The 17,418-nt window shown below is 36.2% G+C and overlaps 1 protein-coding gene across 1 annotated transcript; it reads right to left on the reverse strand.

Annotated features, from left to right (window-relative positions):
• Nucleotides 1-1,532: 1,532 nt before the first annotated feature.
• LOC147548771 (putative LRR receptor-like serine/threonine-protein kinase At1g56140) lies at nt 1,533-17,218 on the reverse strand. Its single transcript, XM_086672155.1, has 24 exons — nt 16,443-17,218; nt 15,128-15,314; nt 14,713-14,784; nt 14,042-14,113; nt 13,857-13,928; nt 13,272-13,343; nt 12,817-12,888; nt 12,642-12,713; nt 12,182-12,253; nt 12,031-12,102; nt 11,859-11,930; nt 11,353-11,424; nt 11,168-11,233; nt 10,597-10,662; nt 7,925-7,969; nt 7,474-7,538; nt 6,320-6,702; nt 5,644-5,842; nt 5,377-5,538; nt 5,156-5,274; nt 3,131-3,344; nt 2,824-3,055; nt 2,579-2,729; nt 1,533-2,181 (listed from the first exon to the last, which is right to left on the reverse strand). The coding sequence occupies exons 1-24, from the start codon at nt 16,579-16,581 to the stop codon at nt 1,789-1,791; spliced, it is 3,141 nt and encodes a 1,046-aa protein (XP_086528281.1). The 5' UTR covers nt 16,582-17,218; the 3' UTR covers nt 1,533-1,788.
• Between the last annotated feature and the right edge of the window lie 200 nt (nt 17,219-17,418).

Raw genomic sequence — 17,418 nt, forward strand, 5'->3', positions numbered from 1 at the left:
AGAAACCCAATTTTTTGTTTTGTGGCTACCAAATACACCGCTTCGAGTACACCGAAACAAGGTATACGACCCCTTTCCTTCATTATTTAATGTTCTTCCCCCTTTTTTCACATTAACGAATCCAGCTCCTACACTAGCTTCGACACACCAAACTATTGCCTTTTCCCTCGAATCAAACAGCTGCGACATATAAAAGAACACATTATGTTTTTACTAGAATGAATGAATTCATACATAGGTAATAACAGTAACAAGAAGAAAACAAATTACATACCATGTCTTTTGGAAATAAATGTGATACATCGACGGAATAGGTGTTCTATCTCCGGACATTGAAGTAGCACTTGAATCAATTTTAAAAGACTGAAAAAAAGAATAAACAGGAAAAAAATTATATAAGAAATCCGAAGAAGGAAAAAAGATCACTGAACCATTTCGTTGACTAAAGATCACGAAATTATTCGTGGAAACCTTATCAACAAAATTAGTCGTGTCTCAAAATCTCACGAAATGTTTCGTGGTACGTACATCAACGAAATAGGTTTTTCTGGTTCAGGAAACTCCTTCGAAATTTAGAACCAGCTGGGGTTTTAGGGTTAAAAAAACCGATATAAATAAAATAAAAGCCATTACCTCTTCATGATCATCTAAACCCAACCATGATTCTTGGCCTTCATTAATGATGCTATCTTGAGCTATACTTCCATCAACATTATGAATTTTGTGAGGTTCTTTGTCCATATTTAAGGGTTCAAGAGAGTCTAACTAATCTGAGATTTTGAAAAAAAAAAACAAAAGTTATTTAATGGTTCAAAGACGAAGAGTAGTTATGAACCAAATAAAGTTTTGAAGAATAAAGAAACAAAAATCAAGAAGATGAAGAACTTGAAGAACAATAATGGAGGTCCAATGGAGTTGCCTACAAATTTTAAAAAATAATTTTTTTGGGTGATCCGTGGGAAAATTTTGTAGGTTTTTTTTTGTTTATTAGAATAATTAATTAGTAAACCATACAAAATTTGAAATTATCTTTTAAGTCCTGAATTTATTTCCCTTAAATCGAATTGACCAATTTTTTACCAAGTCTTTACACTCCGAAAACTATTCTTATTTCCTCAAAGCACCGAGCATAGTTAGTGTATCATTTTTTATTTTTTATTTTATTTCTCAGTTACTGTAGTACTCTTCTTTACTAACTTTACTTGTGGGAGGATGGTGTAAGCAAGTAAACGAGGTTACAGCTGAATTATTTTAACTTATCATTTCTCTCGACGACTCGACCGTACTATGGATCATGCACTTTTTGTTGGGAGCATGAAGACTTTGGATTGACCCAAATAGGTTGGAGAGTTGTGAACCAAATATCAACATGATTTGGTTTCTACAGCTCCATCTTCATATTCACCACCACCCCTCTTCTACCACCACCATTTCTCTCCCTCTCTGGTCTCAAAAACTCTCTCCTCTCAATTTTTCGAGGGAAGGGCTCCCTTTCCTAGAACTACCTTTCTCTGAAAAAGGAGAGATTTGACTGATTATAATTTAAAATCATTTAAAGTGAACCTAATAAGATACAGAATCGCGCGAAAGTATACTCTTTCACCCAATTGCCGAATTCAAAAGTATCTCTGCATACAAGATTCTGATGTAGCATCAAAAGCCCAAAGTAAACAAGAAACTAACAAAAAGAACTCGAGCACACCGATAAGTTTCTTACTATAAAATCCATCTTATACAATCATATAAATGTGCAAGAGTATCCACGGTATTATTGTAATTATGTGGAGATTACCTTCCCTCGCCAATAACTTCGTGCAGCTTAGGTCCAGTTGGAATTGGTGACTGGCTTGTACCACCTAGAACACTTGTATCTGTTGATGTGTCATCTAGGATGCTACTACTGGTTTTAGAGATCACGGAATCTCCGTTACTAACAAAGGTGCTGCTAATATCATTAAACTGCCAGTCTGTTATGTAACTAGGTTTTGATGTAACCGTGCTTACTTCGATGTCTCCTGTCAGCATGCCCACTACACGAGACATGGCTGGCCGCAACATTGGTGAAGCCTGGGTGCACAAAAACGATATTCCTATCATACGCATTGCTTCTTCTTTGTTCAAATCTTCTAATGATGGATCAACCAACTCGAGTGCACGATTCTCTTCGTGTAGTTTCCAAGCCTAGAAGAATTATCAGAAACAAGACAAAAAGAAAAGTTAGTTCTAGAATAATGTTGTCCATTAAAAATGCATGATGGGTCTAAATACGTGAGCTAATATATTCCGAATAAGTTCAACAAAAAAAAAACTCCGAATACGATTTAAAACACCATGATCTTTGTGGAAAAATTTGATCAAGCTAACAACCTAATAATTCACCATTTTAAATTTCAAGTTACTAACACGTGGTTAAGAAGTTTTAGAGCAACCTAATTTGTCTGTGATAACTATTGGCATGGCAAATGGACTATTATAGCTCAAAAAGTTAGTCGTTGTGTGATCTCTATGTGGATCCTATAAGGCTATAAGCATGTGATAGACCCTTCATAACAATATGTTATTTGACTTTTGATCTTACCCACTCTAGGAGATATATTTTATCTGGTGCCAAGGTTGTGTCAGAATTTGGCCGACCGCTAACAATCTCCAATGCGACCACCCCAAATCCAAATACGTCAGCCTTCTCTGTTAGATGTCCGCGCATAGCATACTCTGGGGCAAGATATCCTCTGCAAGCCACACGAAAGGTTACTTCAATATGGATAAAAGCTCAAAATGGTTTTGACAACAAAAACATAACAAAGGGAAGGTGGAAAAGCTTACATTGTCCCTGCCACTCGAGTACTAATGTGGGTTTTCTTGTCATCATACAACTTGGCTAAACCAAAATCAGAAATTTTGGGGTTTAAATCACTGTCAAGCAGAATGTTACTAGCCTTAACATCTCTGTGTACGATTCTCGGTCTTGATTCCTCGTGAAGATACGCGAGGCCTCTTGCTGCTCCCAAGCATATCTCATAGCGGGTTGCCCACCCAAGGTGTAAACTACCCTTTCCTGCAAAGCGATGGTTATTATCAAGACTAACAGGTCATATATTTCACATAGATGAAGGTAGATAAATTTCATTACCACCAAAGAGTGCTTGATCAAGACTACGGTTTTCGAGATACTCGTAGACCAGGAGTCGATTTGCCCCCTCAATGCAACATCCATATAATTTGACAAGGTTGCGATGTTGCACAGCAGATATGGTCGCAATCTCTGTCACAAACTGAGCCTTTCCTTGATGAGAAGCTACTGAGAGTTGCTTCACGCCCACCTCTCTACCATCAGAAAGAACGCCCTACGAAAAGACACATGTTAGTACGTGGAATTGACATAAACCTAGCTATATTTGCACAATGATATTGTCCAAAAAGTTTCTGCATGCACGACAACAACGAAAAAGCAAGGAGATACTTCAAAACTATATCAGTTGCAACTTGAGAGGACTTGTAACAGAGCTAAGTAGCATCTAATTGAAATTGAAGTTATAATGTCGCACGTGTGGAAGCTGATCAAACTAACTGAACTATAACGAAAAAGTGGCAAAAGAAACAAAAGGGAATAATAAGAGAACTTAAAGAAGATAATTGCTATGGAGGTAGTTTTATTGATGATGATGTGCCATTGTTGATGGTGAGGTTGATGAAGAGCGAAGTCTCGAAACGACCCCAAATCAGGCTGAAACTCGTCATGGTGCTGTAGCGAACTTGTTTGATGCACTAACAGAACTATGTTTTGATGTAAAGGCTTATCTAATAGTATTAAAGCGAGAATATATTGGAAGATCCAACAGTTCATCGTACCAAATATTGCCAGATTTATCATGCATGACAACGTTTGGAGAAGAAGAGAGTAACAACCATACTTTGGCATATTTAACGACCCTAAAGGTCTCTTGATGAGGAATCACGAAAGACTTTACGACACTTGTTTTTTATCAAGGGTTAATTCCATTTGGTCCCTTAAAGATGACAAACTCACCAAAAATGTCACCCTAAAGATGACTAACTTTCATTTCGACCCCCTTTTGATTTCTCTGCCAGTCAACTATGACAATTGACTTTTTCTTTTCTTTTTTACCCTTCTTTTCAAAACTATTTCTTTCCTTATCCTTTCTCACTTTCTTCTTAGTCTGAGTAGATGGTCGGGGCCACCTAAGACCTAAAGACACCCCTTCATCAGAAATATAACAAAACAAGAAAATATTTTTTTCTCTTCTTCTCCCTCTCTTCTCATTCCACTACCAGCCAGCCGCAACCATCTCTCTTCACTCTCTGTTTTCCTTAACTCTCTCTCAAACTAAAACTCAAACGGGGTTTCTACAAGATAGGGTTTCTATAAGAAGAGGAAGAAGAAGAGGTGGCGGTGGTGGTGGAAGGAGAAGGGCAGAAGAAGAAAACTTAGTTTTTTTTATATTTTGATGAAGAAAGGGCCGTCGATCGACCATCGACTGGCAACCATCTCAGACGCAGAAGAAAGCAAGAATATATAGGGAAAGAATAGTTTCGAAAGTAAGGGTGAAAAAAGAAAAAAGAAAAAAAAAAAAAAAGAAAGCCAAATTGTGACGGATGCCTGACGGAAAAAATTGAAAGGAAAAATTTAGGGGACCAAAATGACATAACCTTTTTTTTTTAAGTTCTGGGGACCTGATCTTGATATGAAGCCTTAGGTTGTTTTAAGAGATTTTGGATAGAATGTGGAACCCTTGGTTCCAAAACAACAGAGAACCAGAATAGTTCACCCTAGACCGTGAATCGTGTCGCGCCATTTGTATGTTGAGTTTTTATCTCATCATAGAAGTTATTCATGGTTGAATCTAAAAATAACTCTGACCTTGTATGTGAGGTCTTCTTCACAAAGAGATGACTGTGAAGAAATTGACATCCATTCCAAAATTTGACAACTCTAAATCCCACCTAATGTAGCAAATGAAGAATCTTTATATGCTATCTAAACTATAACTGAAAAGTAAGAAAAGACAATGGAGTTGAATAAAATGACATAGAAATCAAGAATGAAATTTCGGTTTTGGTGGAAATTTTGAGTTACTTATTTTTGTGTTGCCAAGCAACACCGAAAGCTTTGTGGTAAACTGAAGCTGAAGCTTACCTTGTAAACAGCTCCAAATCCCCCCTCTCCCAGCTTGTTTTCACGGTTAAAGTCTCTTGTAGCATGTTTCAGTTCTGCATAAGTAAATGTGTTTGGCTTGTTTTCAATTCCCAGAAGCTCTGCAAAACCAAATCGAAAATAGAAGGTTATTGTTTCTTCTAAAATGAATAGCATCTAAATATTTTGATGGTTGCTTAAACTGATTCACAACTCAAACTTACCTTCTTCTTCGTTACTGGGTGATCTTTTCCTTCTTAAATAAAGTATAAACAAAGCAGCTATCAAGCCGATAACTGCAACAGATACTACAATGCCAACAATTAAGCCAGTCTTGCTCTTTTTGCCAACAGTTGGTGGACGATTACTAACAGTTGGTTGAAAGTCTGAAATTAGATATCACAAAATATTAGTTGAAGGACAAGTATTAAAAAAAATATAGAGAAGAAAATCCAGGCCATTGAAGATTTAAAAAGGTTCTGATATCTTACCTGGGGTAACACTAATGGCCGAAATTGATGGCCCATAAGTACCTTGTTGAGGTATACAGCAAGTTCCCTTTCCAGCCCAAAAGAGATGAACCTCAAGGAAGTTCTGAGACACCTGAACCTTGAAATCCTTCGGAACAGCTCTATTAGAGGCTCCATTAGCTTCCTTTCTAATGTCAAAGTCTTTTACCCGTAAACCACCCTAAGCCATAAACAGATAGACAAAATAAATGTACTGATAACAAGAGCAACTCCAGTTGAATAAGTTGTACGAGCACCTCTAATAGATTAGTCAACATTATTCTGATTACGAAATAGGGGTAACGGACAGAGATAGCTGATACGAGTACAAACTCCATAACGTAATCTTTTCGAAAGAAACTCCACAAGAGAAGATGGGATTTCTAGCAACCAGAACAATGTCAAAGTCGATTATATGCATTTCCCTTCTTATAGCAAGGAGATGAAACTAGTAGATACTGTTGTTGAAGACCAGGTAATTGAAAAGCATTTTATTTTTTCATAATAAATGCTTTATTAGGTTTTCACCAGAAACAAAGGAGAAGTATTTCGACAAGATCCAAATTACCCTGCTCTAATTGAAGAAATAAGATAATTTTGCCTTAACTATATTAATGGTCGAGGAAATCTTTTCTAATAGAAGAGGCATACGGCATACCTGTAGGTAAATATCAAAAACTCGCCTACCACGGCTCTGCCAAGTGCGTGAGCTGGGATCATCAAAACTTGTCTCAGCAAAAAGCAGTTTTACATTGTACATTCCATTCTCGAGACCAAGACCGTAGTATCTCAGTGATCCTCCAGATATCCTGGATGTCTGGAACAGCTCTGAGTCTAGAGTACCGGTAATTTGGGATAAAGTCTTAAGGACATAAGAATCTCCCTTATTTTCACCAAACAGCCCAACATTGCTAACTGCCCATCTCCTCGCATCAGTTACATAATATGAGGCTGGGCCAAGAGTTGAGTTCTCCCTCTCAAAATCTGTACCAGTAGAAGATATCATCTCTCTGCCACCACAATTGACGGCGAAGGAGGAATCTGTTGACCAGTAACAGTAATTTTCATTAGCATTCATAGATTAAAAGTGTGGAACAAAAAGTTCTTTCCATGTCATGCGACATATATTAGGATAACATGGTAAGTTCTTCTGTCTCGCAATTTTAAGACTTTTCAAGAATGTCGTCAATTTGAGCACCATGATACTCAGATAAGAGAATTATATTGAACTATGCCCACACTTGTTTCTGCTACTTGTACAACATCAATGGAACATATGTTACTTAATATTATACTAAGCTGGTAAGTTCATAGTTGGCGTAGAGATTTCCTAACTCTCGAACCTGAACTATTTTCCAGGGAAAATTAGATGCACTAACTCCATATGTCCACTCTGAACTCTTAAAGTACATCCACAAGACTCAAGTTTATCCATTTCCACTACATTTCTGTCATTTTTTTCTTAAGAAAAGGAAGAACAAGAAAATTGGGGATAGGGAGATGATTGACGAGGATGGCGAGCCGAAGCATGGAATTTTGGATGGGCCTTTGGCCATATTCTTGGCCCATAATCATAAAAGTTTTAGTAAAAATTACTGTTTTGAGTTCTTTTGGTGTAGGAGCTTTAAGCTAGACTGGTGCAGCCTTTGCACCTTTCAAACAGATAGCTGGGATACTGAGATTCTCCCCCTCATTACCTCCTATGTTCTGTTTCCCGGTGGTACTTAAATTCCTTTATTGGTATTCCGTTAATACTGAGGAATGGTTCCAAGTAAATGTTTGGTTAAAAAGAAAAGTTCAGCGGTGACTTACAACGCGGGGAATTTCTATTGCATGAAAAGTTCCGCTGGATGCAATTTAATCCTGAACCCAAGATACTGAACACATGTTCCAGAAAAATGTAAGAAATCAAAAGAAAAAGCAAATATAGACAGAGGATAAAGGGAAAGTTTACATAATCAAGCGACATCAAATGAATCAGGTCTGGCTCAAAATCCTGAGATATAGCGTAGATAAATTTCGAATTTGTGAGGTTCATTGCCTAAAGATTCTAATCCAGTAATTTTCAAAATTATAGGTTTGTTTTGGGATAGGTTTTGATACTTTTAAAGCACTAAAGAACAGAAAACTAATAAATAGCTACTTAGACAATATTATATTACACTTAATATGTTGCTAATACATTCACAATCGAAACAAGACAACTGAACCTGATCGGATTCCAGTACTTAAATTTAATGACTAAAAGATCCAAACAACCTACCTATTGCTCAAACTTTGATCTGCAAAGTTGTTGGCCACCAAGTTCCTGCGTTTTGACCAATATGAAGCATATAATTAGTATTTCAGCAGTTTCATAACATCGGCATTGTGCGAAAGCACTAGCAAAGAGAAACTAGAATTGCAACCAAGTGCCATACTATAAGTATTTTAGCATATAAGAAGTGTTTTAGGCTTTTAGCAGTTTTATAAAACCGAGTGCCATAAAAGCACATACCAATGTTGTTATTTTATTCATTGCCTATTAATTAATCATACTCTCCGATGCAAACGCAGCGGAATGATGACAAACTTCAATTTAAATAACGAAAAACAACACAGAAAGAATGAGAAAGTTAAAGAACAAGATATTATGAGTCGAGAAAGAGAAAAGAAGTATGGATATCAATCCCTCACATAGCTTGGACAGATTACTTGCTACAAAAATAGGATTCCTAATTTAACTGAACTTTGTATTCGTACTCTATTATTCTTCCTCTTTTATATGTTTGATTCTGCACTTTCAAGTGGAAACCAAGATAAGATTGAAGAAATTATTGATTTCTTTTTTTCATTCATATTCACGAAGTTTTGGTTGAAAGATATAGTTCGTAAAAGTATTTTGTTATTTCAGTCATTTAGGTGGAAATAACGCAAAGAAAACCTACAAGTAAGATTCCGTTCGGTTGGATCAGGAAGGGAATATTTCGGTAATACCGGTGGAAATTTCAAGAAATTTAATACCTTGGTAATTTCAAATGTAGAATCTTCCTGGTCGCAAAATATAACTATATATTTTACGGAAATAGTGAAAATGTTAAGCAAATTATGAGAATATGATGTAATTATTTGAGACAAGATTAATAAACAATAAAGAAGCACAAAATGTATGTTACTTTATACTGCGACCAATGAAGGGAAATAAGAAAAAGTTAGTAGCATTTTGTTAAGACACTGCTAATAAACTGTCAGCGCTTAATATAACAAGATTTTTTTCTTAATCATATTTATATATTTATTATCTATGTGTGTATCACACAACTACACAAGGCATTATGTATTCGGATATTTCTAACGAAATTTTAGACATATTTCTATTTCAATCAACCCGACATACTTGCAGGTTTTCTTTGTATTGTTTCTCCCAAAATGACCAAGTTATGAAATACCTATTTCTAAAGTATTAATATTTTCTTACTCATATTCTCCAAAATATGAGCGAACCATATTGTTCATAACATTATTCCGTTATCTCGATCATTTTGGGGTAGAAATAATACAAAGAAAACATGTAACTAAAATTTTGTTTCAGTTTGCTCGGATATCGAAATATTTAGGTGATATTGATGGAAATTTCCGGAAACTAATTACCTTGGTCAAAATTGAGTAATCCTAATTAGGGTGGCTTGGCTGGCCGGTTCTCCATGCGGTCGGCATTCACTAGATGTGTGCCATCATATGCCCCTGCCTGAGGTGAAACTCGTCCGTGAGTGATCATTAACTTTATTGGCATTCTTCCTTGAGAGGTAGCCTTCCTCGTGTTATATATATGTATAGTAATGACCAAGAATGCCATTATAGAATTACTTAAATTTGAAGTGCCTGGATTTTGTTTTGTTTTGTTTTCCTTTTGTTTAATGAATCAACATATGTCAAAGTCGGATGTCCTACAAAACCCTACCACAACTGAGTTCATATATGATCTGGCTTTTTTTGGAAGTCCACAAGCCTGTAGTGTAAACATGATGGTACTTCCTTCAATGTATCACTTCACATTGTTGGAAAGGAAAGGTGTTGATGTCTTAAGGAAGAATGTGCCTTATTATCTTGTCCTTGAACTGGCAAAAGATAAATGCCTCCACATCCATAAATGATGTTAAGGGTTACCATGTAGTATAGGTAAGGCTAAAACTTAAAAGCATAGCATAATCAGATATATCCCACATGAGGTGAGGGCTTAACCATTGGCCCGTTCCCCTTGTCCCCCTTCCCCTTGTCCACGCTCAACCCACAAAAAGGTTTTATATCAGTTGTTCAACTAAAATGAAAATTGAACCTTGAGATAGACGATGTCTAACAACATGGTACTAATCACGGAATGAAATTTCGGTTTCAGTGGAAATTCCGAACGGTCCAAAAGTGAAACGTTTCTTACATATCTACAGAAATGGTAGAAATATTATGCAATTATGTATAACAAGATCATTAAACCATAATGAAGCATAAACATGATGTTTCTAACAGATTAAAATAATCTATTAGTTTGAGGGACTATTAACAATTACACAGTTACGTCCGTGGTAAATTGACTAACTTCTCGGCTGTAACACCCAGAAGATAACATTCTTACTAATAATAGTTAATAGTTAAAAAACTATGTTAGTTTGAGAAGAATCATCAATTATACATTATATCAGGGGTATTACTAAGATAAAATCAATTTAGGTTGTTAAGTCAGTGCGTAAATCATTCAAATAGATATAAAAAACATTCAAAACGTAATATAAAAATCAAGAGATATCTATGAGAAATGAAGATGAAAGAGATGAAGGAAACGTTTCGCGAAATTTCGGTGAAATTCGTACTAATATGATTTTGAACATTCAAGATTTTCAATTGCAGTCAAACAAAATAAAAATAAGAAAAAGTAACTAAACCTCTGATTTTTTTACTTACACTGTTAAATTAGTTTGAGCCATCCAAGAAGGAACGCTTCCTGATAGTAAATTGTAAGACAAGTCTCTGCATGATATGAGACATGTATAGAAGAGTTAAATTTGCATTATATTCAGAGAAATGTATACGATTGAAATGAAACCACGGAACGACTGCCACATAAAAATCCTTTAAAAGGTGTGTTCCCACTAGCAAGCGCTACTCGACTATGAAAAGCAAGGCAATCATATGATCCTATCACCTTGATTTGTTAGAATCTCCTAAACATATATTTAAAGATAGAATTCTACATAAGAAGTATAGCAATGAACTAGATAGAGTATCCTCCTCTGGAGAACACTCAAAATCCAAATATTATTTTGATTGCCAACCCCATGTGTTCCGGCTGCACATATTGCATACCGTAGATCAGTGAGTGAATAGTGGATACATCAGGAGATCGTCGTGTCTACAATATTAGTAAGCTCTACAACCTATGCTAACACAATTATGACTTAGGTCAATTACAGAGAAGGGAGGATGAGTTTGGATCCTCAATTCAGTGGAAAATACAAATGAGTTCGGGACATACATAGTGAGAAGTGATGAACTTTTCTGGGATGGAAGAACACCAGACAAGCTATTGTTTCCCAAAAACCTGCAAATTGCAACAAGGAAAGGGACAATGTCAATGAAATAAGCATATAGCTTGAATGCTTGATACCAAATATATATATATATATATATATATATATATATATATATATGTTCACTCACAAGAACTGGAGAGAACTCAAATTGAAGGTAGAGTCTGGTATCCGTCCAGTTAAATTATTGAAGCCGAGGTCCCTGGAAATGTAAACAGATAAATTTAAGACAAAAGGGAAGCTTAATTCCTTGAATTCAGATCATTGCACTTTGTTACTACATGGAACCTTAGAAAATATATAGAGGAATTACAGAGAACTCTATCCCCATGGAGAGCAAAACCTAAACCATTAGACATTAAAAAATAAACAATAGATGTAAATTTCAGTTGACCTATCCGAAGGTGCAAAGCCTCTGGTTTAAATAAAGTACTTATCGTTTTCCGAGACACCTCATCTGCTTACATATTGAGTAAATTATATGCTAATTAATGTTGTCCTCATCTAAATTAGTTATTTAGCTAATTTAGATGCTCATTCAAAAAATTTGGAACATTTAGTTGAATAGGGTATTTAGATAACTGATTCTTATATAAGAATGTTCTAGTTAGGAATCGAGATAAAATAGTAACTTACAGCCTCTGCAATTTTCCGTATTGTCCGATATTGGATGGAATACTACCAGAAATCAAATTGTTTCTCAAAACCCTACCAAAGAATAAACGACGAAATATAAGCCAAATTTTCTCAACGTAAGAATATAAGTTCGGTACCAGGAAAATAGTTGTTAATAATTTATGCATCTTACAATACACTTAAATCGTTCATGTTCTTTATGAAATCCAATGATGAGCTCTTATTAGCCAAGTCACTTAATCGCCTGGAAAACATAGGATATGTCAGTAAATAAAGAGGAAAAACATAACCAGTTTGAAACTTAATTAAAATGTGAAACTCACAGATCAGTTAATAAGGTCAACTTAGATAAGCTGGATGGAATCGGACCTTCAAATGAATTCCCTTGGAATCTCCTGCATACATATAAACTCATCAAGAAAAGCCAAATAGCTCTATATCAGTAAGTAATAGCTTTGTTTTTCATAGATAGGAATGTCCAATTCAAAAGACCTTGTTTCTGGTAGCTCTTAGACTCCTAAGCAAGCTAAAGCTACTTAGAGTCAATCAATGATGATATTTTTGGTAGGATACGAATATAGTTATAGAGCTAGAAACTCAGGTTCTACCACTTGGGCTGGATATACCTTCTTGTTAGCTAATAAGCTAAATGATAACGGAAAGCCCAGAATCATCTCAGCATGTTAGAATGTTATATGACATGCAATCCTCACATGCCCAAATCTCGGATTTTACAAAATCTAACAAAGTAACCATCCGGAAAGCATCAAAAATTTAGCTTACAGAGAGGTAAGTTTCGTCCAATTTCCAATGAAATCAGGTACTGTGCCAGTGAAGGCATTGTCTGAAGCCCACCTGAAATCACAGAGAGGTTTCTCTAGTAAGAGTATGCGGTCAAACTTCATACGGTGGAATAGGCTAAATCCGAAAAGCTAAACAGAGCATGAAGAATTCTTACATGATTCTCATGTTCACTAAATTAGCAAAAGTCGGAGGAATATCTCCACTAACCCCAGCACTGTCGATGTAGCTGCCAGTTTAACAATAAGGAAAAGAAGTGTTACATGCTGTTTCTTATCATCTGACATGGAACCTTTAAAAATTAAAATGCACACCAACAATAAAAATTAGCAATAAAGTTTTAGAGTTGTGTGGCTTCAGAAGAAGAGTCACATTTTGTGACCTAATTGTCTTCCTACAACGAACAGTTTTAATATCTGTTCTTTGAAAATCCCAAAGAGAGGTAATTTAACTTTTACTTGTGAAGAGGGGAGCAAAAGAAAAGAGGTGCCGAAGAAGGGATATAAGTGCTATGGAAATAACGTATAAAATCATGGAGATCATTTTGTGCAGTTTTACAAACTAAGCAAACAGTTCATTGTTTTGTGATACACCGCCACAACTAGAACTTACATCTGCTCGAGATTGACTAAAGACCCAAGCTCAGGTGGGAGTGATCCAGATAAGTTATTTGACCCAAAAGCCCTGTATAGAATAAATAGAGTTTAGCACTTTTATGTAACGGAAAGGACCATTAATATATCTGAAAAGAAATAACTAAGACACTACGAAATCACTTGATTAGATTTTCGAGCTTGAATTCTATATTTTTGATGGACCATTAGAGAAATGTTTTCGATGATGAACGTGGCAATGAACGTGGCATGCTTAAGGTATTGAACAGGATCTCCCCAATATGATGGACTCCCTTACTTTATCTTCTCTCAGTTTATTAACTAACTTGAAAGTGAACTGTTTCAGGAAATATGAGATTGGCATTCCACGTAGCAATATTTTAATGTCAACAACTCCTGCCTGCTTATCCTGTGATAATGTAGTATTCTTCATGCTTTTGAGCATTCACTTGTTAGTCATGAACACCGCTACAAACTTAGATTTAGAACATTCTTTTCTTTTTCATCATATTATACCAGGGTTTCCTCTGCACTACGATGACAATCATTCTAAAGATAAAAAACAAGTTTCAAGTTTACTTACAGTAGTTTCAGATTCTTAAGGGTTCCAAGCTCCTTTGGTACAGGTCCAGATAGTGCATTAATACCAAGTGACCTAATAAGTCCAAACAAGAGAAAAATGTTTGTTCCGCAAGTCTTGATAGTATTTGTGCCGTAATATACTTAATAAACTACTATTTCCAAAGACAAACTATTTAATGCACTCACAGCGTATCTAACGAAGTCAAATTGCTGAGAAATGCAGGTATGGGACCTGTTAGGTAATTTTGATCCAATTTCCTGCACAAGAAATGAAATATCACCTTTACGAGTAGTAGGAAAAACAAACACCAAACCATCTCCACCTGTTGTATGGGAACAATTCCCTTGGGGCAGTAAAATAAATTGAGCTTCACACGAAATCTAAACTTGTTCTTAAATAATTTTCCATCTTAACGTTTTTCATTTTTCGCTTAACGGCTAAGAAACGAATCTACCAGTCTCATGGTGTAGTAGAGAACCCACGGAGTTAGAAGAAAATCCGGAAGAAGCTTATTTCAACTATTTCGATGTTGAAGGGTTTTATACTTTTTTAGTAAAAGATTTTTCTCATGAACAATGAAGCGTGAAGAAAAAGGTATATATTAACAAATAACAAGGAAATACGCAGATTCCCTCGACAAAGATTGACGAGCTCTTCTGTAGAGGACAGATGAAAGACTCATTCTCATTCTGTTTAAGTAAAAGCTTACATCTGCATTTGACCTTAACGACTAACTAATCTAACTTAATCACGCTCTGGTCACACCATATGATAATTCACACTCTAGACCGATCTTGAGCTAAGACATCAATCACTATTTAGCCCACTAAAAACAAGAGATAAGAAGAGTTCATACAGGAAGGTGAGAAAAGTCAAACTCGCGAGCTCTTCCGGGATTATGCCTCTTATGTTTATCGCATATACTCTCCTGAAAAAACATCGAGACAAAAAAAAATCATTATGAGAAAAATTACATAGTTACTCAAACTGACACAATCCCATAAGAACTGAGATAAAAAAAACTAGAATAACAAAACAAGCATATAGGTAGTGTTTGTTTTTCTCCAAGTCAGACCTGAAATCTGACTCGAGGTCTGAATTAACTCTGAGCTAGATTCCAGAATATATTATATGTCTGACTCATCTTAATGGTTCATTTCAGACAATGGGAATCAAACAAACACCTTCTTAAGTCTGAATTACCTTCTTTTAGACTAAAATCATTATTTTGATCTATTGAATGATTAAAATGTGAAAATTTCATCACTTACAGTTTAGTTATGTGGCAAGTAGTTCTGTTATTGTAAGCACAATTACATTTAATTCCAGGGTTGAAATCAGGGATGTTTTCCATATCAGATTGATCAATTGCAGCACCACTACATGGGTCTCCACTTATATTCCACAAAGAAGGAGCTCTTGTTTGCCATTGTTCGAAGATGGAGTTTAATGCCCTAACTGCAAACCATCACATGCATTATCAACATTTGTTAAACTAATAACTACAAATTTGTGAGCAAGAAAATAAAAGACGAATTATATAGATGATTAATCCATTATCCATCTAAGTATGTTTGATTCATAATTGGGGGTGGGATTTTGAGTTTGATGAATTCTATCTGGAGACAGAGAGAGAAACCCGCCGACAGAGAGACGCCCCCATCTCTCTGCCGGCGAGTTTGTGTTTTCTTGAAAAAACAAGGGAGTAAAAGTGAGAAACTGTGAAAGGGGAGAGAAGGATAAATTTGGAAATATAAAATAATTTAATTGGCGGGTTAGTTTGGGTTCAACATTGATTCCTTTTCATGAAAAATATTCATTTCATTTACCAAAACGGGCTACCCGGTTGAACCCGCCCGTTGCTCATTTTACCCCACTATTTTACCGGGCTCAGACGGGCTATTGCCCTCTGAGATTTACATATTGTTTGTCCGACCCGTTTGAATATCCTAATGGTCACCAGATAAATTTACGCGTACCCGCCCGACCCGTTCAGTATTCTATTCGTAATCCGCTTGTACTGGTTCTCAATCTAGTCTGAGGTTGAGCAGTCTGAGATCCACAAACAAGATAGTCAGAGATCCACAAACAAGTGAGGGCACTAAATCCATGTTGTTCAAGCCTAGCATGGATTAGACCCAGCTCAAGTGCTCTCGGACTTGCCTAATCCGCGGGGCACGACGAAAAACAAATCTTCGTTAAAAAACAAAAGGGGGGCGCCTATAGTCAGCTCCTCAATCCCTATCCATTACCAAGGCGGCTATCCACTACCCAATAATATTAAAAAACAAAAAAAAAACAAATATGGTGGTTACCAGCTGACACCTTCAAAATCATACAAAAACTCTTAACTATATATATTTTATTTAATACTCTATATAAAATTACCAGTTACACTAGAATACTAGATTGACGACAGTGGACAGAGACGGTGGCCGCCGGTTGAAAATGATTGATTTTCAATCCAATTGCCCAAATCAATTTCATGGGTTATGATAGTTTGTTATCAAACGATCGAATAACGATCAACCCAATCACATCCATCCATTAATGAGTAGAGAGAGAGAGAGTTGGTGTACATGTTACCTTCAATTGGGTCAGTAGTAGCTTGAGCTTCAGATCTTGTGAGTAGAAATGACAAGTAAATAAAGCAAATGAAGAAAGAGCTGGCTAGTAACGATGGTGATGATGAAGGATGGTGAAAACCCAAACCAGCAAACTTCATCTCTTCCGCAGAACGATTACTTCCCTCAAGAAACAAATCAAGATAGAGAGGAGGATTTGTAATTTGAGGAAGTTAAGGTTAATTAAGACTAAGAGCTAAGGTTAATTAACTAGATAGATGATGGGGTTGGTGAAAAAGTCATTCTTTTGACTTCATCAACTACATATTATATAAGTAGATGAAAGAGAAATCTAGAGAGACAGAAGGAGACTCTGTTCATTCGGCTGTTTAAATCTCTCAATTGGTGATGAAAGTGAGAGAGGGAAGTGGGGATCACTTAACTAGGGGTGGCCGGGTGGGAATAGCCCTGGTATAGACGCCCACTGGTAGTATTTCTTCGGGATCGAGTGGGTCAACTTCACCACGAGTTGGGGTCAACTTCACCACGAATTGGCATCTCGATTTTCACCTTTCGCCTCTGCTTTGATCGTGATCAATCTTGTCATGGCTAATAGGGTAGTCGGATGAATCAAACTAATAAATTTGTAAATCCCACTCCTCAAAACCTGCCCAAACCGGACTAGAAGTGGTGATTTGGATTTCGAGTAGTCGGGCAAAGCCAATAAGAGCATGCCAATATAGTAGGTTACACTATGACAATCTTTAAGATCGACGCTATACAGCGCATAGCCTCCCCTTCCACCCATTTATAACATCCCCTATTTATGTGAGTTTTTAGAAATAAATTCACTTTGAGAAATGTCCCACGTCGAAAATTCAATGTAAAATGTAGATGTGAATCAAGTTTAGGGGCGTATGGTCAGAGAGACTAACCTCGTGCAATACATGGAGAAGGTAACAACTTTAGTCGAGCGTTTTGAAATTTTGATAGTTAGA

This window comes from Eschscholzia californica, unplaced genomic scaffold (assembly GCF_041429995.1).
Source record: "Eschscholzia californica isolate CP2 unplaced genomic scaffold, dmEscCali1.0.p SCAF_3, whole genome shotgun sequence".
Taxonomy (NCBI): domain Eukaryota; kingdom Viridiplantae; phylum Streptophyta; class Magnoliopsida; order Ranunculales; family Papaveraceae; genus Eschscholzia; species Eschscholzia californica.

What these genes read in the sequence shown, in the direction of transcription:
- LOC147548771 (XM_086672155.1), bottom strand. Translation starts at nt 16,581, where the DNA reads ATGAAGTTTGCTGGTTTGGGTTTTCACCATCCTTCATCATCACCATCG. An exon ending in TTAGTGAACATGAGAATCAT is followed by an intron (nt 12,714 to 12,816) that starts GTAAGAATTCTT and finishes CTGTGATTTCAG; the next exon opens with GTGGGCTTCAGACAATGCCT. An exon ending in TGGACGAAACTTACCTCTCT is followed by an intron (nt 12,254 to 12,641) that starts GTAAGCTAAATT and finishes ATATGTATGCAG; the next exon opens with GAGATTCCAAGGGAATTCAT.